Source organism: Chiroxiphia lanceolata, chromosome 2 (assembly GCF_009829145.1).
Source record: "Chiroxiphia lanceolata isolate bChiLan1 chromosome 2, bChiLan1.pri, whole genome shotgun sequence".
Lineage (NCBI taxonomy): Eukaryota > Metazoa > Chordata > Aves > Passeriformes > Pipridae > Chiroxiphia > Chiroxiphia lanceolata.
In genome coordinates, this window is record NC_045638.1 from 50,831,269 (window position 1) to 50,855,780 (window position 24,512).

General features: G+C 37.1%; 1 protein-coding gene across 11 annotated transcripts in view; it reads left to right on the plus strand.

The window, feature by feature from the left end:
* Positions 1–24,512, plus strand: part of MYCBP2 (MYC binding protein 2) — a 180,083-nt gene that overhangs the window by 18,922 nt on the left and 136,649 nt on the right. For all 11 annotated transcript variants that reach the window (XM_032677725.1, XM_032677746.1, XM_032677745.1 and 8 more), the window contains exons 2-8: positions 6,216–6,291; positions 12,218–12,433; positions 18,650–18,803; positions 20,671–20,867; positions 21,087–21,329; positions 21,601–21,672; positions 22,867–22,963. In XM_032677725.1, the coding sequence (XP_032533616.1) occupies positions 6,216–6,291; positions 12,218–12,433; positions 18,650–18,803; positions 20,671–20,867; positions 21,087–21,329; positions 21,601–21,672; positions 22,867–22,963 (1,055 nt within the window). The remainder of the gene's footprint in view (positions 1–6,215; positions 6,292–12,217; positions 12,434–18,649; positions 18,804–20,670; positions 20,868–21,086; positions 21,330–21,600; positions 21,673–22,866; positions 22,964–24,512) is intronic.

Below are 24,512 nucleotides of genomic sequence, written 5' to 3' on the forward strand. Positions count from 1 at the left end.
TTATGCTGACTAATTCCCATAGAAGTCTGCCCTATGCCTGAATTTGCTGTCTGTTTGCTGATGCAGATGGTGAACAGATGAAAAGCTCAGTATGTCTCTCCTTGAAAGTGTAATCAGAAACATGGCATGACACCAGGAGAAATGCAAAACTCAGAATGAGGAAAAAATCCACACTTTCCATAATGCAGAAGCATGTTTATTGTACAGTCAAAATTTACTTTAGTATGTAAACAGTGAAGACAACACAATAGTTGAGATTAGAAGAGACCTCTGGAGACTGTCTAGTGCAGCATTCTTGCTTGAAGTAGGATCAACCAGAGCAGGTTGCTCTGCACATTGTCCAGCAGGATTTTCAGTATCTTCAAGGATGGAGAATCTAGAGCCTTTCTCTTTCTTTGGGTCCTCTAATGTTCCAGTGTTTAACCATTCTTACGGTTCTTATGTTTAAATGGAACTTCCTGTATTTATCTTTTTTCCCCATTGTCTCTTGACTTGTCGCTGGATATTGCTTAGAAAAATGTGTCTCCATCATCTTTACTCTCTCCTGTCAGGTATATATGCACATTGATGAAATTCCACCCCCGCCCTCCCACGTTTTCTCTTTTCCCAGCTAAACAGTCTCTACTTGCTTGGTTTCTCCTCATATGACAGACGCTCCAGTCCTTTAAGCATCTTAGCGGCCCTTCTCAGGACTTGCTTCAGTAAGTGAGTCTCTGTTGTACTCAGGAGCCCAGAGCTGGTCTTGGTATTCCAGATATGCTGTTGCAAGTTGTGTAGAGCGTAAGAGCCAACTCGCTCAAGCTGCATCAACCAGGTCTTCTGCACCCCTTTCTCTCCAGGGAACTGTAGCCCAAAGACTCTTCAAAATAGACTGAACAGGCTAAAGTCTGTTCTTATGAAGTCTATGGTTGTGATTCTGCTCTTGTCTTGCTCCCTGCTTTCAGGTTACTGACCTTAACCTGCATTGTCATTGCATCCGTGGTGCAGTGACGTGATGCTGTGATGAAAGACCCTGAAACTTGATGGTGACATCATGAGTGATAATAACTTCCTGTTGTGGTCTAGTTGACAGTTTGAGCTTTCACTTCGGACTGTTTAGAAGCAAATGCTTCCTGCTTCTTGTCCAACCAAGTTGATAATAATTCTTCTAGCGGAGTTAAAAAAATAATTGATACCACAAGTGTTTCATCTCAGAGTTACTGAGTGATTGCTGCTTCTTAAGAGAATTTCTACTCACCCTTGAATGCTTAAGCTAACTGTGTCAAGTAAGTGCCTATGGAAATGAAATAATACAGTATATTTGTCATTTGTCTGGACGCAGCATGACTTTGCTAGGCCTCTTCTGTCAACAGTATACTTCTTTACAAAGATGATTAACCCTCAAACCAGAGCAAGCAAGTGTAGACAGATACACAACTCAAAGTAATTTAGAAGTTTTAAAGATTTTACCATGTGTTGCCATGTAGTTTACTAAGTTCATTTGTTTTCCAGAAGTGTACTCAAAGGTTTAATTAACAGCAGAATGGCTGTGTCTAATGCTACACTAGCTACCACGATCTTTAGTAACACATTTCAGATAGAAGCAAAGGTTTTAGGTCAGACAGTAGTCAAATAACACTTTTGTTGTTCCTATTTCCCCTCAGCAGCAGAGACAGAATAGTATTTTTTCCACTCATCAGTGATACCTTTATTTTAACATACAATCTAGAAGAGCTTAGGTAGGTGTGGTTATGGTTAATCCATATTGAGTAATTCAGTAACAGCATTGTGATGGGGAACACACACTCAACATATAAAGCTTCCTTCTCAAATTTAAGCTTATGAATTGCAGTTCAGAACTGTTATGACTTTGAGGGAATATGCTCTGTTTGCATTTCCTCAGCTCTTTTGAACAGAATAAGAGCAGTACTGTTGAGACAGCTGAATCATCGTGGCTGGACTTCGCGAACGAAGATTTGGGAAGGGCTCTACCCACGTTTGTTGCGAGCGTGTTGGTGGCTAAAAAGGCCAATACGAGACAGGCACGTCCGGTTGCAAAAGGCACAGCAGAAAGACTCCTTAGGTGGTATATTCTGCAAGGCACGATTCTTTCTGCGTTGTCTTTTCTCCTCAAGAGTGATCCTGTGTGCTTTCTCAAAAGCATCAGCAGCGTTATAGATGGTGTGTCTCCAGGCCTCCCGATTTGAGGCCGGAGTAGACCAGTTATGTTGATCAATATGGCCAAGGCTGAGATGTTGTTTCAGGGAGTTCTTGTATCTTCTCTTCGGGGCTCCTCTCTTGCGGCAGCTGGTGGCAAGTTCACCATAGAGCAAGATCTTAGGGAGGCGGTGGTCCTTCATCCTTGAGATGTGCCCTGCCCAGCCCAGCTGTGTTCTCAGCAACATGGCCTCAATACTTGTAACTGCTGCTTGTTCTAGAACAGATGTATTGGTCACATAATCTGACCAGTGGATGTTTAGGATTGAATGGAAGCAGCGTTGATGGAAGCAGACAACTGAATAGTGTCCCTCTAATAATGCAGCAATTATTGCAAGTACTAGCTAATGCTACTTCTGGTTTGAGAACAAATAATAAGTTCCTCTTACGAATCTGCCACAAATCTGAATAAAAGTTGCAATCATGTCATTTAACATGACTATCTTATCTATTTCAAATTGTCAAGCCACTGGTGGTTTCCCACCCTCACCTTTCCCCCTTTTTTCTTTCCCTTTGGTTTGAGGCAATTATTCCATATTCTGGAGTTGAACATTTTAGGTATTTGCTTTTATTCTCAACAGATTTTTCTGTAAAGGCTGTAATAGCACCATTCAGTCTTTCTTTGTGTCCATTTGCCACAAATATTTTTTGTATCTTCATGTTCTGCGCTCGTTTGACTCACACTTCCTTTGTGGTCCAATTCTAAACTGCCATCTCAGTTTCCAGTGTTACAATGTCTTGAAGCAGTTTGCAGAAAACCTGCCTAAGATTTGCTGATAATGAGTGTTTGGTTTGTATGAACTAGATGGTATCCACGGTTGAGTTAGAAGTTGAAGGCTAAAGGCCTTCTGCCAGCAGAAGCAGATTGTCAGCACAGAGTTCCAAGACCTTTACAAATGACAGTTAATAGCAATGTGCAGTTGTTAACCAAAAATATAACTAATAATTTAGCTAAAAAGTTCATCTGAGCCATATCAGGACTTGTTAATCTCCAGGCAGTAGAAGAGTCAGGCTTATAATTAACACATGTGGTTTCCAACAGGAAATTACTCATCATCTGCTTAACATTGTTTATCATGAATATACTTGCCCATGTTTTATATTTTCTTTCTGAATATTAGAACACCTTGGCATAATGGTATATAACAGTAGAACTGTGAACAGTCATATGTATAGTCTTTGTTACATACAGACACATTATGAATATATTACTGTAATGCATAGTAATGGTAGGTTGTTCAGAACTATTTATAAAATTAGTGGGATGAGGTATTTTTTATTTCTTAATTAATTGCTTACTTGTTCTGAAGTTTTGTTTGGATGTGGGGGAAAATGTACTTCTCAGCAAAAACTTTGGAATTTTAGTATCCTTGAGGTTTTGTTTTAAGAAAATATAAGGAGATAAATGTGGATTGTTAACAGGGCATTTCTGTACCCAAGTTTTTTCCGTGTAAAGAATTGTTGAAGCCTAGAACTTGCTGAAGATAATGACTGCCGTAGTGGAGCACTCAGACAGTGCTGCTACTGGCAGCATCTTTAATGATTGTTGTATGAATGAGGGAGATCTTAGCACCACCAGTAAACCCTTTGCTGATCTTTCCTATTTGCTAATTGGAAAAAGCATTTTCTAGGTATCATTGACAAATGAAGGTAGTCTGCCAAATGGTGGGGGTTTTGTTACTTTGAAGAAATGAGCCCAGTCTTTGGGGGGATGGAGGTGAAGGGGACGAAGGCTTAATTTGTGGGAATTTTAGATGTGTGCATAAACATGAAGAAATACTTGCAAAAATGCAGGTACTGATCCAGTGAAATATTTACAAGATGAAAAGGTGTTTATGATGTTGGCAGACTAAAACAAATTTGGAGAGTTTTCAAGGGATTTGACAGGGAGTATTAAGTCTTGGCAAATGGAGTTAGTATCCCTTGAAACAAACAAAAAAGAGAGAAAAGCAATGCTTATCAAGTTGTCTGTGGTAAATGCAAATTGCACTATGTTTAAAAGGCATAATTAACAGCACAGCTAGATAAAAAGTATTGGAAACTCAGTTTGGAAGTTTGCAGTAAACTGTTTTCATGTTATTCTGGGTTACATAGATCTGCTGTGCCATAATGCTGTGAAGCTGCCAAATAATACCTGGAATGCAGTTAAAAGTCTGACCTTGCAGGTGTATGAGATATTTTTTCTTTCTCTTCCTAGCAGCAGATAACGAGTACTGTTTTCAGTTTGGGTCAATGTGGTTTGCTCGTGGTATGGATTGAGAGAGCCCAGAAGATACTTTTATCGGGACTTGTAAAGTTAGGGTGAAAGTCCGTAAACGGTAATTTGGTCTACAGGCGAAAACTGAGTGGCTGCAGAACAGAACATGAACTGTTCTTCATGTTTGACAGCAGAAGAAGAATTAGCTTCATTAAACTCTAATAAAGAAGAAAAACTTGTCCAATGAAAGAAAAACTAAATAGTGAATCAGACTATGAAGTTTCATTATAGAAATTTGGACAGTAAAGTTTGTATGAAATTTCTTTCCCGTGGTTGTTAAATAGGTTGTATACTGTTATATATTGAAACTTTACTGTTGAAGGAACCTTGAGCAGTCACCTAGGTTCTTTTTATAAGCTTTTAATTTACTGGGGAGCGTGGAGGAATTCCCCCTCACTGAATCACTTCTCTTAACTCGAGGATAATGGTGTTCGTTCCTTATAAGAAAAGTGGTGAGCTAGTTTGCTTCTGCAGGAAGTGTCTTGAGGAACATACCTTCCTCTTTATTGGTGAAGAGGGGAAAAATTGTGAAATTTCTAGCAGGCAGCTTTCTTGTAATTCTCTGCAGGAGTTGTTTGTTTGACCCTGTTTTCTGACTGGTGGCTGTTGGTCAGGCTTCAACTTTTCCAGCTTTTAACTTATGGACCATGAGACTTGTATACTCTTGCAGTCTGAATGCTGTACAGGAGAGCAAGTATTATGCTTTTAGTACCTAACATTTTTTATTTAGAACAAAGTTGTTTGAATAGAATATTAAGATTCTTCTGATTCTCAGTCTGTTACCTGAAGATGCAAATTCTCCTGTGACTTTCAGATTTCATAGTTTTATTTTTCCAACTAATCTGAACTATAAGCTATTTGAGTAATGTTTAAGTGGCACAGAGGAATGTTAGTAGCTGTTGCTTGTAGTCCTATATAGGATGAACTGTATGCTGCACAGATAATACATACCTCTTTTTTTGTGTTTGGAGGGCTTATAATCTGAACAGACCAGAGAAGAAAAAAGGTTAAAAAGCGTGCATCTCAAACACAGTGATCTCAATGATGGTGACAAAGAATTGTATTGTGTGTATAGTGTCTTTTTTTTATGTCTTTTTTTTCTGGGTAGTAAAATGGAGGAGAAGAAGAATGTGGTAGGAATGAGATGTGGGCAGGAGAGGATTAGAGGATCTTAGAGGAATGTGTGTTACTAGATCTGTAATGTAAAGGGATGGAAATGAAGTCTATATACTGAGGGTGGGAAAAGTCTAGACAAAAAATAAAAAAGTTGCAGTTCCTTCCATCAAGTGAATTTTCTGCCAAATGATACATTTCTAAAGTTTTGTTTCTGTCTTGGAAGGCTTAAATCTTCATGTGGCAAAGACTTCACAAAGCATAAATGTTCTATATTAACAGGTTATGTTACTGAGATTTGTCAGTAACTCTTGCTTCAAGTATTGATGTAGCGCTAATGGACTTGAAATAGAAACAGTAGGGTAAACCTGTAGAAACTATAGGGACTTTTTTCTGTCCTAGCATATATTCTACTTAAATTGATGAGAATAAAGGCCCATAATTCAGTGGAACATTAGGAAAGCATAATTTTGAGTGTTTTATGTGCTGATTTATACTCTGAATTTCTGCCAGTGATTGTTCCCCTTGCTTAGGACAAAAAATTTTAGAGTACTTCAGACTTTCTTTCCTCTCTGTTTGTGCTGTTTACCATGGGGTACAGAAGAGAATTTAATTCTTTTGTTCTCATCGCTTTTCCATTCTTTTTCAGAAGTAAGAAACTTTTTAGCAAGAAAAAATTGAAAAGAAAACAGAAGACTAAATTGAAAGTAAAAACACGCAACAAGGTGAGTCTGTAACTAAATTGACAAAGTTCTGACTCAAGTGACAGTAACTTCAATTGAGAAAAATACAAGAAAACATAAGTGTAACTCATAATTTGTTTGTTTAGAGGAGTTAATAATAGGCCACTATTGTCTGTTTACTGTGTTCTACATGACTGTGATACCAATGTTAACCTTATTTAACTGCTTTTGTTACTAATGTTCTGTATGAAGTAATATGAACAGCATTTTTGGTTCTCCAGTTCCTAAACTCTGTGTTGCTAAACATGTTGGTGTTAAAGTCAAATTTTGAGATTTGTGTCTAGCCAACAGTTAGAGACTACTGCTGCAAAGATTCATCCATAATGGCTAAAGGAGAAAGGGAACATTGAATGTCTAAGGACTCTAAAGTTACTTCTGAAAATTCCTCCATAGTGGAAAATGAAATAGATTATATTTGTTTCTATTCTCCCTGTGTAGCCCCTGCCTTCAACACTTTAAATGCATGGGAACGGTACAGTGAACTTCATAAAAATATTTACTTGTTGCAGAGACTAAATTTATGCAGAAGTAACAGTATTTTAAAATACAGCTCTGCTGTGTTCTTTCTCTACTAGAGAGCTGTTATTTCTCTATTTAAGCCAGAGTCTTGGAGGGATTTTCATGAAGGCTTGCTGCAGGCATGAAGACTTCTTCCTTGTAGCCAGTAAAGAGAAAGTAGCTCGTTTCTGGAATGGTTCTGAAGGACAGAACCACCGAAATATCCAGTGAAAACACTTTCCAGTCAGCTGAATGCCCTTATAATACAAATTCACTGTAGAACAACTTGGCCATCTTATCCCTATTTGCCACACCTCATGTAGTTACTCTATCTCAAGACAGATGACTTTGGGAGGGTGAAGCAAACCCTCTATCTATTCATTTGGTATTGACTTTTTGGATACTTACCAGATTATTCTACTTATCTCAAGTAGTGCAGCTTCAGACTATGGTGTAGAAAGGGCTTATCTTCATTTCTGTTTTCAGCACTGTACAGTGAAATATTTGTGGTCCAAACTGAATTTCTCAGCCCTTTCTACAGTTGCTGTGATATTAGAAGTTTTAGTCCTGTTCCCTTCATGATTTTATCAGTCAGTGTCAACAAAGAAAACCAAGTTAGAAATTTGAAGAATTTTACAGAATGTAGTTAGTCTTTGTGTGTTCTATCTGATGACAGAAATTTGTGCTTTTAAAATAAGGTAACTCTTCAGCTTTGATTATTCTTACTATATAAAGGGACCCCTGTCTTTCTGGGTGTTGGTGCCCTGGTTTACTGCCAAAGTAGGAAGCTAAATCCAGAATGGCTGGTCACAAGCTTAACAGTCAAATGCAGTTCTTGGATTTAGTTGCATTGGATAAGTGGAGTGGCAGAATCCCTTCTGAATGGCCAAAGAATATGTGAATGTGTTAAAGGCTAGTTCTTGTCAGTAGTTATAGATTTGGTACTAACTGATAATCTCTGCACTCATCCTTATGGACGGTTGTTCTCAACATTTTTCTTGGATTTAAAACTATTTTCACTTGAAGCATTGAGATGTACCTATCTTTGAAAGGCATAATGGGCTTTTGCATGTCTTTTACTGATGCTTTTATTCTAGACAGTCTCTGAGGCAGACCAGGATTGACCAGCAGCACGTTGGTCTTCATTCTGAATCACTGAGGTGCAGAAAGGCACTCCAGCTTATTCCTGCATGATAGCAGAAAATTATGTATTTCCTGAAAAACGTAGCTGAAAAGGGAAAGATAAAACCAGCTTCATCTCTTTAGCTTATGAAACTTTATTAACTGACACAGTGACATGTTTTTTGGTTTTGTTTGTTGTTGATCCCTTTTTTTTTTTGTTATAGGGTTTTCTGAGGTTTTTTTCCTCATATACTTTTCAATGCACCCCAATGTTTATCATAGCAGAATAAGCACAATGATCATTTTTGCACTAGAATGTCTGAAAATGGATATATGTATTGTCAGGAAAATGTGAACTTCCTTTTGGAAGCTTTCTAGTAGAGCAGATTGAAAAGCCTATCAATATTGGATATTCTGAGCAGGAGAGTTTGTGTGCATCAGTTTATTTTTTCATCAAACAGGGACTTTAAGTCTGAACAGAGATGAGAGCTTTCTCTTAATAAGCTTAGTAGAGGCAGGGGGGGCCCTTAAATCAAGAACAAGCTGAAGGAACCCCAAAATTTGTTATTTATATCCTGTGCCTACTAAAAATGATAATTGAGTAATTAAAGAGGAGAGAACTTTAAAAAAATATTGTTGAACAACTGGAAGACAATTACTTTCACCATTTAAGCATTAAATGTTAGAACATTTTAGATATAAAACATTAATTGGTGTTTAATGCAGTCCAGTAGTTTGAACCTCGTTCTGTTTCTAAGCTGGTGTCATTCTGTGATCGCTGCTATTTAAACTACTGTTAACTTTTGGTTTTGTGGTTTAGTATCTATTTTTTTAAATAGAGGTCTAAAAGTTTTCCATGTGGTACAGTGTGTTTTGGCTTTAGAAATTCAGTGCTAATGAAAGTGTCTTACATAGAGAACAAATACCTGATTATTAGACATGGGTGTGTAGCACCCTGAATTCCAGTCCCTACCTGCCCACCCTCAGTCTCCTCTTCTCCAGGCTGAGGTTTGTATGAGTGTGTAGAAGGCTCTCAATTTTTGCAGAAAAGGAAATTTGCAGTTGATGATGGAATGAACTTAAATTCCAGTTTTCTAACTTGTTTAGTGTATCTGACCTCAGTGAAGTTAGGAATCTGTTGTAATCTGGAAAGGAAAAAAACTTGCTTCATGCAGAAAAAACTTCTGATGTCTGTTTTGAATACTTTGCTCTACCACTGGTAAAATAACAAAAGAAAAAAAGAAAAAGCTGTTCACTGAATGAACATTTGCATTAGAGGGACAAAGTTTTCCTGGTTTTTTTTTTTTTTAATCAGCTCCATCTTTGCCTTTTGTAAAAGATATCTAAGCAAGTGATGTTTATGCAACCTGCTTATATTTCCCCAATTTTGAACAGATGTTTGTTTTGAAGACCTGGTAACTATAGGTATTATAGTTAAAGCCTCTCAGACTCCATCATGAATAAATCATCAGTGATTTTTACCTTATGGTGAAGTTTCAAGGTAATGTTGTGCTGTATTGAAGTCTGAGTAGGAGATTAGTGTATATAACTGTAGTTCATGTACTGTTGTAGAAGACTGAAACACTAAGCACAAAGATTGAATGATTAAAATGCTTTTGTTTAAAAGCTAAAGCATTGGGTAAGGGATTTGTTAATAGTTACAGTAAAATACTTGTAAATACGTGTAAAGTATAGAGAATATGAAGTTTATTTCTGAAAATTAGTCAGCTCGTTATTTTTAGGCCAGGAAAGATACACTGATTTATTTTTTTTTTTCCTAACACTGTAACGTCTAAAATTGTCTGTGCTGTTTAAACAGTTTGGACAACCTATTTCAAAAGTGGTTACACGAGCTACAGAACTTAGGCTGTTCTGGAACAAAAACTAAGCTGAACTGACAAGAAAAAATCGGAATGAAAACCCTTCACAGAAGTGATAATTACAATACACGATACTAACTAGATAAGTGAACTTCAGATAGAGATATTTCAGAGGCTCCAGATATTTTTCTCTTCCTGTAACCGACAGTAAACTAGGAAGCGCATAGTAAATTTACTGAAGGATTTTTTTAACCTGTGGAGTTCAACTGAGTTAGCTTTAAAGCTGAAAGCTTAGACTGTGTATTTGCCTTAACAGCAGCTGCAAAAACTCTTGGGGTAATGTATATGGATACTTGGCATACAGAAGAGTCATATGTTATAACCGTTTAGTTTTCTGGTGCCAAATAAATTCTAAAGTATGTAGTAGCTCATTATCATTGGTGTTAGTCCAAATCTATTTTGATACAACCTTCGATGTTGTTCCATTATCAAAGTGTATCTTGAGTTCTTGCACTGATTAATACTGCTGGATTTCTAACAGGAGCTTTATTATTTCAAAGATATTAATGTTGAACAAGGACTAAAGTTATGCTGTCTTTAATCCCTAATGGCAGAAGTTCTGTTGTGCTAAAAAAAAAAAAAAAAAAAAGGATAAAAACCCTTCCAGACTTCCAGTATGTATGTAGGGAACTTTTTCCAGCTTTTTTTTTTCTCCTTCATTATCTTTATATTTTTGTGCTTACTGCTGATACTGACACAGGTAAGAAAAAATAACACACTGTGTTGGGTAAAATAGGCTGCCAAGTAAAGCATTGCTTCTTTGTTTTCGTTTGCAGTAACTTTGTAGTAATAATACAAAGGAGGCATAGGCAAATATATACCAATACAGTTAGAATAATAGCGTAGTCAAAAATAAAAGGAAATAAGTAAACTATGAAATATTTTGTAGTAATGTTGAATTTTTTGTTGTGTTTTGAAACGTGTTAAAAGGTCTAGCTTAGAGGCTAGATGTGTAAAATTATGGCAACCATATTGTAGAAAAATAAATCACTCCATTAAAATATAATCCAGTTCACTGGTTCTCATATTTCTTTTTCACTCTTCTCTGTTCTTTGCCATCACTGCTCTCACTGATCTGTTCCAAGTCATTGTAGTATAATTAAACTCCTGTGAGATGAACATGGCCATGCACAATATCCCCTGTAATTAAAAATAAACAACAAACCCTGCCCTCCTCCCGCCTTCCAGGACTACAGAAAAGAAACCAAAATAACCTTGTGAAGTTAGTCATGACCCTGACTGTCTAACACTCCTCCAAATTTTACTTTGTGCATTCAAACAAATTTGTCCTGCCCTCTTAACCTAGGCCTCACGTCCTTATATATTCTTTGTGCCCTCTGTCTACACCTATGCATTACAGAGAATTACTTCCTCTTATATGCCTGAAATCTGGTTTTTCATAGCCTCTTCTCTAACCGGCCTAGTTGTTGGTAGTACACAACCAAATGGAAAGAATAACCCTGCCAGGGCACTAATTTTTTTATTGTTGCAGGGTTTTGTTTTTTCAAGTCAGTCATACCTCCTGTCCCATCTTACTGTGGCAGAATGGGAGAGCACAGAGCAGAATTTAAGAAAACCCACCTTTTTTGAAAGTTTTTTCTTATTATTTTTCTAAGTCTGATGACAGCCTCGTGAAGGGCTCTTTTGTGTCTTGGCAGGGGCTGACAATAATACACCAGTAGTAGATATCAAGGAAAGGGTGGGGCAGGGTAGTGGTAGTTTCTCAGAACAGTTTCCATACTCTTATTTTGTGGCTCAGAGCTTCTGAAAGCAGGATCGTGTCCTCTTAAGTCTAGGCCTTGATAGATTTTAGTATTTAGTAGTTTGTCTGTTAGGTATTCACTGCCCTCAAAAATATTATCCGCAGCATCCTGACAGCAGTTTTTGAACTTGCCATCAGTTTTCATTTAATGACAAAACAGGCAGTGGTGTTTTTAGTTTCTAATGTATACTCAGCAAACAGGTTAAATATTTAGTGTTTACCAATGGGTTAAAATTTTCAACTGGAATAACAAAGAATGCATTTTAAAAATCAGTAATAATAATAATAATTAAAAAAAACAACAACTGACCTTGATTGAGAAGATAAATCCCGAATTCTGCTACTCTTCTGACTGTGTCACAGATTTGGACCGTTTTGTGGCCTGAGCTGCTTTCATTTTCAGTCCCAATGTCCTTGTCAAGTTATGAGAGGTAGAGACCTAAAGCTAGATGGAATATATTGACATTTCTTCCTCTTCCTCCTTTCTTCCCTGCCTGAAATATAAATTAGTACTTCAACAGGAAAGTTGTCTCCAGTTCAAAAATAATTTTGTCTGTCAAAGTTATTGAGACTGTTGAAATAATTTATATTTAGCAAAGCTTGAAACTTCTAATAAACTAAAATTAATTTTAATCTTGTCTTTCAGACTGAAAACCTAGAGAGTACAATAACCATACCAGATATCAGATTACATAGCAATCCTTCAGCATTTAATGTTTACTGCAATGTCCGCCATTGTGTGTTGGAATGGCAGAAGAAGGAAGCATCTGTATCTTTGGCTTCAAAGAACAGTGTACAAAGTGGAGATTCGGACAGTGATGAAGAAGAGGAATCCAAAGAGCCACCTATTAAACTTCCAAAGGCAAGTAACCAATACTGTTTAAAGCGTGCCACGTATGTAATCTAAGGTTGGTATGTGCTTTGTGGGGAATAAAGAACCATGTTGTAAGCCAATTGCTCAGAAAATCGCTCTAGTTTTATTTGCAGTCCATCTAGTCCAGAATCATCTGATTTGATGAATTAGGATGATCTGTGTTCCTGCCCAAATCACAGTCAGTTAAATGTCAGATAAACATTCTACTTGCACTCCTTTTTAAGTGTTGGTAATTGAAGACCTACAGCCTCAAAAGACTACACAAAAATGGTGCAAATAAGGCAGCTCTTACATCTGTCAGAGGCTACTAGCTCATAATGGTAAAGGGTGCTTCCTCTTGCTTTATTCTCCAAAAAGAATAAGTCTTTCTGCTATTGGAAATCACTCAGTGGAGTGTTTTCTAAGATGTTTTGCCAGGTATGCATGTAACTGCAGTAACTGTCAATTATTCTTGTTAACAGAGTTGTTTAATCTTCCTCTTTTTTGGCTTTAGTGTCCTTAATGGCACTGATAACTCCAGATAGTATTGCACGTTAAGATTTTGATGCTATAGTTCAACAGTTAGGGTGAGTTTTTTACTCTTTACCACTTCTGAGCTTATAGTAGGATTAATGGTGGAAAGTCAGCAATAATCTGTATTGGACTTACTGATTTCTTTCTTAATTATTTTCAATTTGCTGATTCACGTGTTTTGTACTGTTTGACTTCTGTGCATTTAGTTTTGTTCATTGCTAGCTTACCAGTGCTGTGAATCCTGCTTAGTTTGTTATCCTTCTGAGTCCAAAAAACATATTCAGATTAACTTTCCTTGTTTGTATTTGCTCTAAAACAAATACAAATGCTGAATTAAAAAAAGTTATTGCAGCCATGACTATGTAGAGTGTTCAAGTCACTTAGAAAATTAGGGTTTTATAGATGACTGTGTTTAGGTAGTGTTATCTGAAGAGCAAAGTTTGCACTCTGCAAAATAGTGGTGGTGAATTGCAGAGGAACATAACCAAGTCAGGTAACTGAAATTTCATGATTGATAAATAAAAAATAATGTGTGATAAGTAGAAATAAAGTTCATTGTTTATGAACTGCATCTGACTCCTTGTGGATTATATTAAATGAATCAGCAAGTGCTTCTAGATGTTTAATTTACTTAAAGTAAAAGGTAGTGTAGTTATTAGCATTTTTAAAGAATGAAATGCAATTTTAAGGAGATTTTGAAATTAAGAGAGATTCTAAGGATGAGATTTATCAGTGGTATGGACAGAACACTTACATTTGGAAACTAAAATATTGGTATTATTAAAGGTGGTGGATAGTTTATCAAAAAGAGACTTGGATAAGTAGCACAGTTTTAAAAAGGTGGTGACTTAGAAAAAATGGTAGGGAAACTGTATCATAGAATCATAGAATCAGCTGGGTTGGAAGGGACCTCTGAGATCATCAAATCCAGCCCTTGATCCACCACCACAGCGAGTGTTGTAGTAGACCATGGCACTGAGTGCCACATCCAGTCTCTTCTTAAAAACCTCCAGGGACAGAGAATCCACCACTTCCCAGGGCAACCCATTCCAATGCCTGATTACCCTCTCTATAAAGAATTTCTTCCTGATATCCAACCTAAACCTCCCCTGGCACAGCTTAAGACCTTGCCCTCTTGTCTTGCTGACAGTTGCCTGGGAGAAGAGACCAACCCCCACCTGGCTACAACCCCCTTTCAGGTAGTTATACAGAGTGATGAGGTTTCCCCTGAGCTTCCTCTTCTCCAGGCTGAACAAATCCAGCTCCCTCAGCGTCTCCTCATAGGACTTGTGTTCGAGTCCCTTCACCAGACTTCTTGCTCTTCTCTGGACCTGCTCCAGCACCTCAATATCCTTCCTGAACTGAGGGACCCAGAACTGGACACAGTACTCAAGGTGTGGCCTCACCAGCGTTGAGTACAGGGGAAGAATTACTTCCCTGGACCTGTTGGCCACACTGTTCCTGATACAGACCAGGATGCCGTTGGCATCCTTGGCCACCTGGGCACACTGCTGGCTCATGTTCAGCTTCCTGTCAATCCAAACTCCCAGGTGCCTCTCTGCCTGGCTGCTCTCCAGCCACTCTGTCCCCAGCCTGTAGCGCTGCATGGGGTTGTTGTGGCCAAAGTGCAGGACCCGGCACTTGGCCTTGTTGAACCTCATCCCGCTGGAATCAGCTCAACTCTTCAGTCTGTCCCAGTCCCTCTGTAGAGCCCTCCTGCCTTCCAGCTGATCGACACTCCCCCTTCAACTTAGTGTCATCTGCAAATTTGCTGATGGTGGACTCAATCCCCTCATCTAAATCATCAGTAAAGATATTAAATAGAACTGGGCCCAACACTGGTCCCTGGGGGGACACCACTAGTGACCGGTCACCAACTGGATGCAGCACTGTTCACCAGCACTCTCTGGGCCCGGCCCTCCAACCAGTTCCTAACCCAGCAGAGAGTGCCCCTGTCCAAGCTGTGGGCTGCCAGCTTTTTCAGGAGTATGCTATGGGAGACAGTGTCAAAGGCTTTGCTGAAGTCCAGATAGACCACATCCACAGCCTTCCCCTCATCCACCAGGCAGGTCACCAGTTCATAAAAGGAGATCAGGTTGGTCAGACAGGACCTGCCGTTCCTTAAACCCATGTTGACTGGGTCTGATCCCTTGTCCATGCTGTAGGTGTTGTGTGATTGCACTTAGGATGATCTGCTCCATAACCTTTCCAGGCACTGAGGTCAGGCTGACAGGCCTGTAGTTTCCCAGGTCTTCCTTCCAGCCCTTTTTGTGAATGGGCGTGACATTCACCAACTTCCAATCATCTGGGACCTCCCCAGTGAACCAGGACTGTTGGTAGATGATGGAGAGAGGCTTGGCGAGCTCTTCTGCCAGCTCCCTCATCACCCTTGGGTGAATCCCATCTGGTCCTATCCCTTGTGGGGATCCAAGCGGCTCAGCAGGTGGCTAACTGTTTCCTCCTGGATTACAGGGGGGCTATTTAGCTTCTTATCTCTGTCTACAAGCTCCAGAAGCCAGCTGTCCTCAGGACAACCTGTCTTAGGTAGGTAGGAAACCTCTCAAAACAGAAAATTGGTGAGATATTTTGTTGTATTTAGTACAGCAAATATAAAATTGATGAAAATGAATATGCTTTCAAACTATTCGTTTTTAGCAAAGAATCTACAAAATTTCAAAGAATTCTAGAATTTTTGATTCAATAATGGCTTATATGCTTGGTACATCCTCAGTATTTTTCATAACTGTATGGCTAATATTAGGTTGTTTAGGTTACTTGGAGGTAACAGTCTGACTTGTATCCATGCTTTTGAAAAAGACATCTACTTGGAGCTGCCTCATGTAGTAAAACTTACAGAGACTAGGTAAATGTCTTGGTATCTTGGATATACGTGTCTGTCTCATACTTTGAGTATATTATGGTCTGATTTTTGTGTGTAATGAACAATATTGGGTAGGGCTTAGTTCATTAAATGTAAAGAATAAAGTTATTGAAGTTTCTAAGGTTTACAGTATTTACAAGATCAATTTCTGATAGTAATCGTTAGCTTATTTAAAAGAATACTGTATTTTGAGTTTGACAGTGAGGTGAAAGTCAAATTAAAAAATGTAGCCAGAATTTTTAATTTTCCAGATTCTCTAGAATTAAACTGGTGAAGTTAGTCCATTGTGTGTTGGGATTTTTGTTTATAAAAATACTTCATATAACTGAGAATAAGTTGAAAACATTCTACTTTTTATGCAACTTAGCTTGATTTCAAGTGTTCTATTGAAGTGTTTTATTTTACATCCTAAACTTGAGGAAGTGAGGTTTGTTAGAGCTTTTATTTAGAGTGTATTTCAGAAGTAAAAGTTCTCCTATGCAATTTCTGTAATTAGATTGAGAACAATTGTTTTTACCATTGTTAAAAGAGATCTAAAGACACAATTTGCTGCTCGTTAGATATTAGCACAATAAAAAAATTGTGTTTTGGTTTTGTTCAGACAGTTTAGTAACTTGCTTTGATAGCTTTATATTTTTGGATTCACAGGAAATATTTGTGTTGCCTGACATACTTATTTTGTACCTTTTTTTTACTTAGTACCTTAGCTAATGACGAGGAATTCTCTCTACTAAAAATATGGGAGATTGAGATCTAATTATATGATTTGTAATTCTAAGGGTTAAAATGCAGAGTATTGAATATTTTTAAATAAATAAATGTGAGCATTGGACACAATGCTTATTATGCTATGACAGTGAAGATAGAGAAAATAATGGAGTAGAAAAGACTTCTTGAAGAAATAGGAGGGTTTTTAGGAATTAGATATAGTCTGCATCCAGGCTAGAATTTTGTATACCCTTTGTTAAGTGGGCTTACACTTTAGATCTGAAATCTCAAAGATGTTGCAAAGGGAACAGGAGGGTGGCTGCATGGAGAGCATCAGTAGAAGCAGTCAGGCTGTGACATAGAGACTGAGGCAGCAGTGCTTGTTTTGGCTCAGAGACCCTTCAGAGAGCAGTGAGAACAAGCATAAGATGTCTTGAAAAGAACTTTTCGCTCATTCTGTCCTTGAGTGCACAGTTTGGAGGAGAGAGGTAGAGAGATACAAACATTGTACATACATATATTCGTATATATATATATATATGAATATATATATAAAATATAGCTACATGAGATTTTAAGGTTAACAGGTGTGTTTTATGAAGCCTACCCAGTCTCTTGATCTTAGATATTTAAAATCCAACTCAAAACCTGGGCAGACTTGACAACATCCCAGCAGAACTATCCTTGTTGATTCCTGCTGTAATGGAAGTTCACCAAATTATTTTCTCCACTGCATTATGTTCTCTGCTTCTCCAACTGCCTCTGTCAGCTCCTAGATGAGGTCTTCTGTCTGATGATTGGGAAGAATAAAATAAACTTCTCAGTTTCTCTCAAAGATAATATAACTGAAAAGAAAGTGAATTTCTAAAAATGTACTACAGGTTATTTTATTTTTTAACCTGCTAGATGATGGTGAGTTTTGGATCCTGGAAAAAACATCTGTGTCATTATTTTGTTGACAGGGGTTTTTTCCCATGCATGTGTTTCCCCCCACTCCATTGAAGATGTGAAATGTAAGGTGTAATTTGCAGTAAAATTGGTGTTGCACTTTGAAGACTTGATTTGATTATGTTTTTATTCTTCCTCCAAAAATAAAACAGGTGGTAAAATAATTTCTGAAAGACCAGAATCAAAATAAATTGAATGGTAGCAAAATTCCAAGGCATCCGGTAGAACTTGTAGCTGACTGTCAGAATAGATGTGTTTTAAGCATTAGTGGCAGTTCCATTAACAGTGTTATTTATTTTCACATTTCAGTCTTTTTCTTAGATTTTACTCAAGAGTGAATCTATATTAAGTACTCTAAACATTGGGGCTCTGCTCCTGACCAAAACAGATAGTGAAGTTTTGAAGATATGGTTGCTTATACAAATGAGCTATCTCTGCTCTCTTTTCATTCATCCTCATTGTTATTACACACGGAATTTGAGAAGGAAATGAAAGGAAACAGTCAGTAGAGGGAAGCATAATTGTAATCTCAGAATATTAAGGAATTCTAAAAGAGAAAGTTAGGAGTGGCTATAACAGCACTTTTACACATGTTCTATTAGTTTACTTAATGCATGTCTGTGATGAGTACATATGGAGTTTTAGTGACAAGCAATTAATCTTTGTTTTTGTCACAATATAAAAACTAATCTGTGAGACTTTGGAGGGGAAAGTACTAGAGCTGCCAGTATCAGCTGTCAAATGTATTGTTATTCAAGTTTTGAGGCTAGGTTGCAAGCCAATTCTAGCTTGCTGGTTCACATTAATGAGCAAGGAAAAAGAGGTCTGTCAAATAAAGTGTAAACTGGATAGAAATTAGAAGGGCTCAGAGACACAGTTCGTCTTATATTGTGAAAAAAATTTTAAGTTTCCTCATTTTTTCAGGAAACTATTATTCCGCTTAGATATGCTCTTTCATATAATGGCTGACTTCTGTGTAATATTTGCTGGTACAGTTGATTTTGATTCTCATTTGAATTACCACTGCATTCTGTATTACTTTTTTTTTTATTTGAGTAACTGTCTTGTTCAGTGAACATTGGAATATACCTTTATTGATGAAGATGTAAAAATATTATATTAACAGCTATTCTGAAAAATCTGTACTTCTTTAGATCATCGAAGTTGGACTATGTGAAGTCTTTGAACTTATAAAGGAGACAAGATTTTCTCATCCATCCTTGTGTCTCAGGAGCCTACAAGCCCTACTTAATGTGCTCCAAGGTCAGCAACCAGAAGGCCTGCAATCAGAGCCTCCTGAAGTCCTAGGTAATATCTGTCTGTTACTGTATTTTTATTAACATACATCAATTACTGTCTTGGACAGAAGAAAATGGTTTTTAGCAAGTATTTGTGAGATAGTAACGTGCTTGTTCTTGATTGACTGACTTGATTCTGGAATATAAACTCCCTATGGTGCATGTACCGAGTAGTTCCACAGCGTTAATCTTTTCTAAATTAGTGTGTAAAGGTGTATGTGCAGAGTTGCACTGAATCATGTGATTCAGTTATCTTACTGAAACATAAAATAGTTGGTCTTATTAGACAGAATATAGTTCTAAAGTGGGCTTCTCTTGCAATCTGCTGTTGTAATCACAGAATCACAGAATATGCCGAGCTGGAAGGGACCTACAGAATCATTGAGTCCCACTCCTGGCCCTGCACAGACTATCCCCAGAAGTCACACAATGTGCCTTAGAATATTGTCCAAACACTTCTCAAACTCTGTCAGCTTGGTGCTGTGACCACTTCTTTGGGGAGCCTGTTCCAGCATCCAGCCACCCTCTGGGTGAACCTCTTCCTGATATCCAAACTTAACCTCCCCTGACACAATTTCAGGCTATTCCTTTGAGTCTTGTCACTGGTCACCACCGAGAAGAGATCAGTGCCTGTCCCTCCTCTTCCCCTCACAAGGAAGTTGTAGACTGCAATGAGATCTCCCCTTAGTCTCTTCGTCTCCAGGCTGAACAGACCAAGTGACCTCAGCTGCTCCTCATACGGCTTCCCCTCAAGACCCTTCACCATCTTTGTTGCCCTCCTTTGGACAATCTCTAATGACTTAATATCTTTCTTATGTTCAGGTGACCAAAACTGCACACAATATTCAGCACACTGCACCGGTGTAGAGAGCTAATCTGTAGCTTAGATATTTAACATTGTAATTTATGTGCTAAGCAGAGTGTAAGAATTTTTCTTCGTATTTCCTCTGGCCATCCAAAAACTTCACTGAAAATTAATTTTGTTTTTATTGATATTGAAAATACAAGTTGAACTCCTCATGCCTTTGCATGCATGATTGATTATGTCCTTTAAGTTAAAATCCAATTATCTTTTGTTGATTCATAGTTTTTACTGGTTTGTAGAACTGTAGGGAAGGCTAGGCTGTAGCATGTGTTGTTTAAAAATAATTTTAAAAACGTCTGCAGACTTTATGTATTTTTTCCATATTTTATGTCTTAACAGTATTCCATTTCCAAAGACTGATCATAATTTGCTACAGAAAGCTTTTATTTTTGTACTGATGCACAGAGTATTAAAAAACTTCAAAGAACACTTTCTGATATCTGCCTTCGTGATTATTTGTGTCTGCTGTCAACAAAATTGAGGTGGATTTCTGTTCACACCTTGATTGCTACAGATGTTCAGTCACTAAACATGCATGCTTGAAAAGAGGCATACAATCAAAATAATTTTCAAGCTTTGATTTGAAATGCTCATTTCCGTGAAAGGGGTTGTGCTTCATCATGGGTAATGGTCAGAAAGAGTAGAGAAGTTTGGTCAAGACCTACACATCATCATCTCAGTGATGAGGTAGACTGAATAGGCAGGTCAGATAACTCCTTCTGGCTCTTTTCTTGTTAATTTGTTCTACTGTAACAGAGAACTTGTAGTTTTTCTTCTTTGACCGTGGTGATTATCAAGACTTGACATTTTCCGACTGAAAAAGAATGAAAAGTTAAAGATATTTTAGGTCTATTTGATTGTGATGCTTTATTTTCTGTCCAAAATTACGGCTAAACGTAATGACTGAAGAAAGATGTGTCATGTATTTTCTAAGTTGAATTGCCCATTGACTGTCAAATTGTTTTGTATGATTTTATGACTTGTCTGTTTAATGGCTGTATTTTGTTTGCAGAATCCCTGTTCCAGCTGCTTCTGGAAATAACTGTCCGTAGCACAGGAATGAATGACAGTACAGGACAGTCCTTGACAGCACTTTCCTGCGCTTGCCTCTTCAGTTTGGTAGCTGCATGGGGAGAGACAGGAAGAACGTTGCAAGCAATCTCTGCAATCCTCACCAATAATGGCAGCCACGCTTGTCAGACCATTCAGGTATTGCACTAAAACTTCTCTGTTTCTGGGAATTTATATAAATGAGTACTTCTCATGAGTTCTGAGAAGATCTGTTGTTTAATTGTTAGCTTTTTTCCCCCTCACTGTTTTTGAGATGAGTAGGTATTTCTTTGTCTCTCTTGAGTTGGAGATAGAACAGAAAATACAACATTCAAAAAATAGTAATGTTTTTCACTCACTATTTCTTTTACTCTTTAGGTGCCAACCATTTTAAACTCTCTTCAGAGGAGTGTACAGGCAGTTTTGGTGGGCAAAATCCAAATCCAGGACTGGTTCAGTAATGGGATAAAGAAGGCAGCCTTGATGCACAAGTGGCCGTTGAAAGAAATATCTGTAGATGATGACGACCAGTGCCTACTTCAGAGTGATGGTTTTTTCCTCTATCTCTTATGTAAAGATGGACTTTACAAAATTGGCTCTGGATATAGTGGGACAGTGAGGGTAATGTGATTACTTCTCATTTGATGAGTGACAATTAATATTTTAATTTAACTTTATGATGTCCTGTTTCCATGGAGAATCTTAAGTAGCTTACTAATGATCAGTTCTTTTACAGTTTGTGTGAAGTTTTCTGATGATTTCTTTGAGAATTTGACAGCATTTTTTTAGAATTTTCACAATATGTTGAAGACTGTTATTTAGATGGTAAATGATTATGTGTTAAGTTTTCACTCTGATATTTGTTAAATGATTGGAGTTTTTTGCTTTTCAGGGCCATATATACAATTCTACATCCCGCATCAAAAACAGAAAAGAAAAAAAGTCTTGGTTAGGTTATGCTCAGGTAGGTGAATACTTAAAATATAAAACGTGTGACCCTCCCCATCCCTCATGAGTAATTTAGGTAGACTTTGGCTTAGAGTGAGGTTACATGGATATTTTTGTCATTCCTTTGGCTTTAGTTATAAAAAACATGACTTTTTTGAATGATTTTTAAACTGTGGAAGATGAACATCTGATTATAGTGGCATACAGAAAGGAATAATGAAGTGTCCTTGTTTTGTGTTGTCATTGTAAAGACTCTCAAAATATGATGGTTTAACTCATCAGTTTATGAATTGTACAGTCACTTGATGTCTGCTTTTTGAGTGGGTGTCAGTAGATGTAAAAATGTGCTATTGCAACAAACTAGTGTAAAAAATATTTGAAATACCTGTTAGGGAAATAAATTGACTTTAAAACATTTGTAGTAAAATAAGGAAATGCTGTTCTGGTTGGGGGAGGATTGAGCTTGTGTAACCAATGACTAGAGATAATTGTTGATGTTGCTGCTGCAGAGTTAACTATATTTGGATGGTTTATGTTTTTTAGAGTTAGTCAGTTTCCAGAATATCAACCACCTTTTCTTATACCTTTGTTATTCATTATAAAAAGTCCTCAAAACATTAAAAAAAATTACATTTCAGAGACCAGAGAATTTCCTTAAGTTTTTAACTAGTGAGAAGTTTTTTTTGTATATATTTACTATTAACTGAGTGGTCTCATTGTCCCAGTGTGATTTGAAGTATACTCCTTGCCACACTGAAGTGAAATTGTTAATTACAAATACATATTCTATCATTACAGTTATCATATGTATATATATATGTATGTACACATACATGAAATCTGGTTTTATTTAGTGTTAAAACAGATCACCAAGAAGTATACTGGCACAATACAAATGTGTGTGGATACATTCATTCTGGAGACTGTTTTATCAGTTTGGAAAGGAATAGAATTCATGTGGTTTCACACGTTTGGATGCTCTGTATATAGCTAAAATGTATGTGATGTTTTTTGAGTGCTTGTACAGGTGTTTGAACCCACACAGTGACCCAAAAGATTATCAAAATGAAGCAAATATGATGTAAGAGGCTTCCAGAATTTTAAAACAATACCTAAAGTAATGGTTGCAATTTTTTCCCTTTTAACAATACCTGTTGATGTATTTAAGAATATTTTCATACCAATATATATATATTTTTACTCTTACCAGGGTTATTTATTATATAGAGATGTGAATAATCACAGTATGACAGCCATAAGAATAAACCCTGAAACTTTGGAACAAGATGGTACAGTTGCTTTGCCAGGTAAGACCTTGCAGATATGAGAAGTTGGTTATAGTTTACTCTCTACATGCTATGTATTTTCAGGCAAGCAGAAGAAAAAGTGAGAGATGTAGAGATGACAGAGATTTTGAGATCAGATATTTGTTTATTTATTACTTTAGTGCATTGGACCAGCTGCAGTATTTCATTTAGAGGCCTTGCATCTTAATCCAACTTTTGGGAAAACATTGCAGCATTTTAGAATGTGTGTTCATCTTAATTTAAAGATGAGCTTAAATTCCTTCTTAAAAATTTTTATTTCTTCCTCATTTGAACTTTGAGCATTTGGCTCACATATGTCTTTGTTTCCAGGATCTCTTACAGGTAGGTAGTTATAAACTGTGAACAAAACCATGTGGTTTTTAATATAAGTAAAAATGTATCCAAAAAGCCAAGGCAGTTAATGAAAGCTGATGGACCATACTTCTGATGTTTGTATTGGTGGTGGGTTTTACTTTATTTGTTTGGGGATTTCTTTTAGGTTTATTTTTGTTCGGGTGGGGTTTTTTGTTTTGTTTTGTTATTATTGTATTGGGTTTTTTTGTTTCATTTTGTTGACTTTTTTCAGAGGAACCTCATAACTTCAGTCTCTGTTTAGAAAATGAGAATGTTCCTGAAACATGCTTTAATGGCCTCCTAGTGAAACACATCTGTTCTTAGCCACTCACATGAACAGTAGAAGGACACAAGAAAATTTGGTCAAACAATGACAGGCTTATTCTATAATCAGAAGAAAGATTTTGTGTTTCATCCTGACATAAATAAGAAACCACTGACTGAAACCTCAGAAAAATTCTCTAGGATTTTTGTCTTTGAAATGCAAACAGTAATTTTTGAAACAAATTATGAATGTAGAATCTAGTCCAGGCAGCTTTCTGCACATCCTTGAAGCATGAATGTCTGTTTAAGCTGTTCTTGCTCTTTGTGGGGCGTATTAGAAATTTAGGTGAGAGCACATTCAAGGATCTGACAAAATGACTTTTAGGGTGGTTTTTCAACTTTCTTCACGTCAGGGCAGTTTCTTCAACCAGTAGGGTCCTTTGAGGTCCTTAATAATGTTACCATTTGTAAACAAATCAGTGTTCTTCATACAAGTCTTGAGAGAGACTTGAACACATTTAAAGTCTACCCCTCTAAGCTGTTAGCTTGCTTTTGCAAATCTCAGTGACAAACGTCATTCTGCAAGACTGCCTTGTATTTATACTAAAAAAAGGCACAAATTAAATGACAGTATACCTTCTAAACAAAAATATATTAATTATCCAATACAAAAGCAAATCTTGTAACGGTGGCAATACCATTTAGAAATTCCTCAAACTCTTTTGCACAGTTGTGTTTTGTATGGTTTGTGATGACATCAAAGTGGGTGCTAGATGTTATTTGTAACCCCAGCCATTTTTATTTCGGTCCTTGAATTTTGCTGTTTTGCCTTCTGCATTTCTACACATTTATCTCAGTGTTATGTTGTGAGCAGATATGACCTTGTTCTTTTGGCTAGGACAAATTCCAAGGGGTCCATTTCTGGTTATTT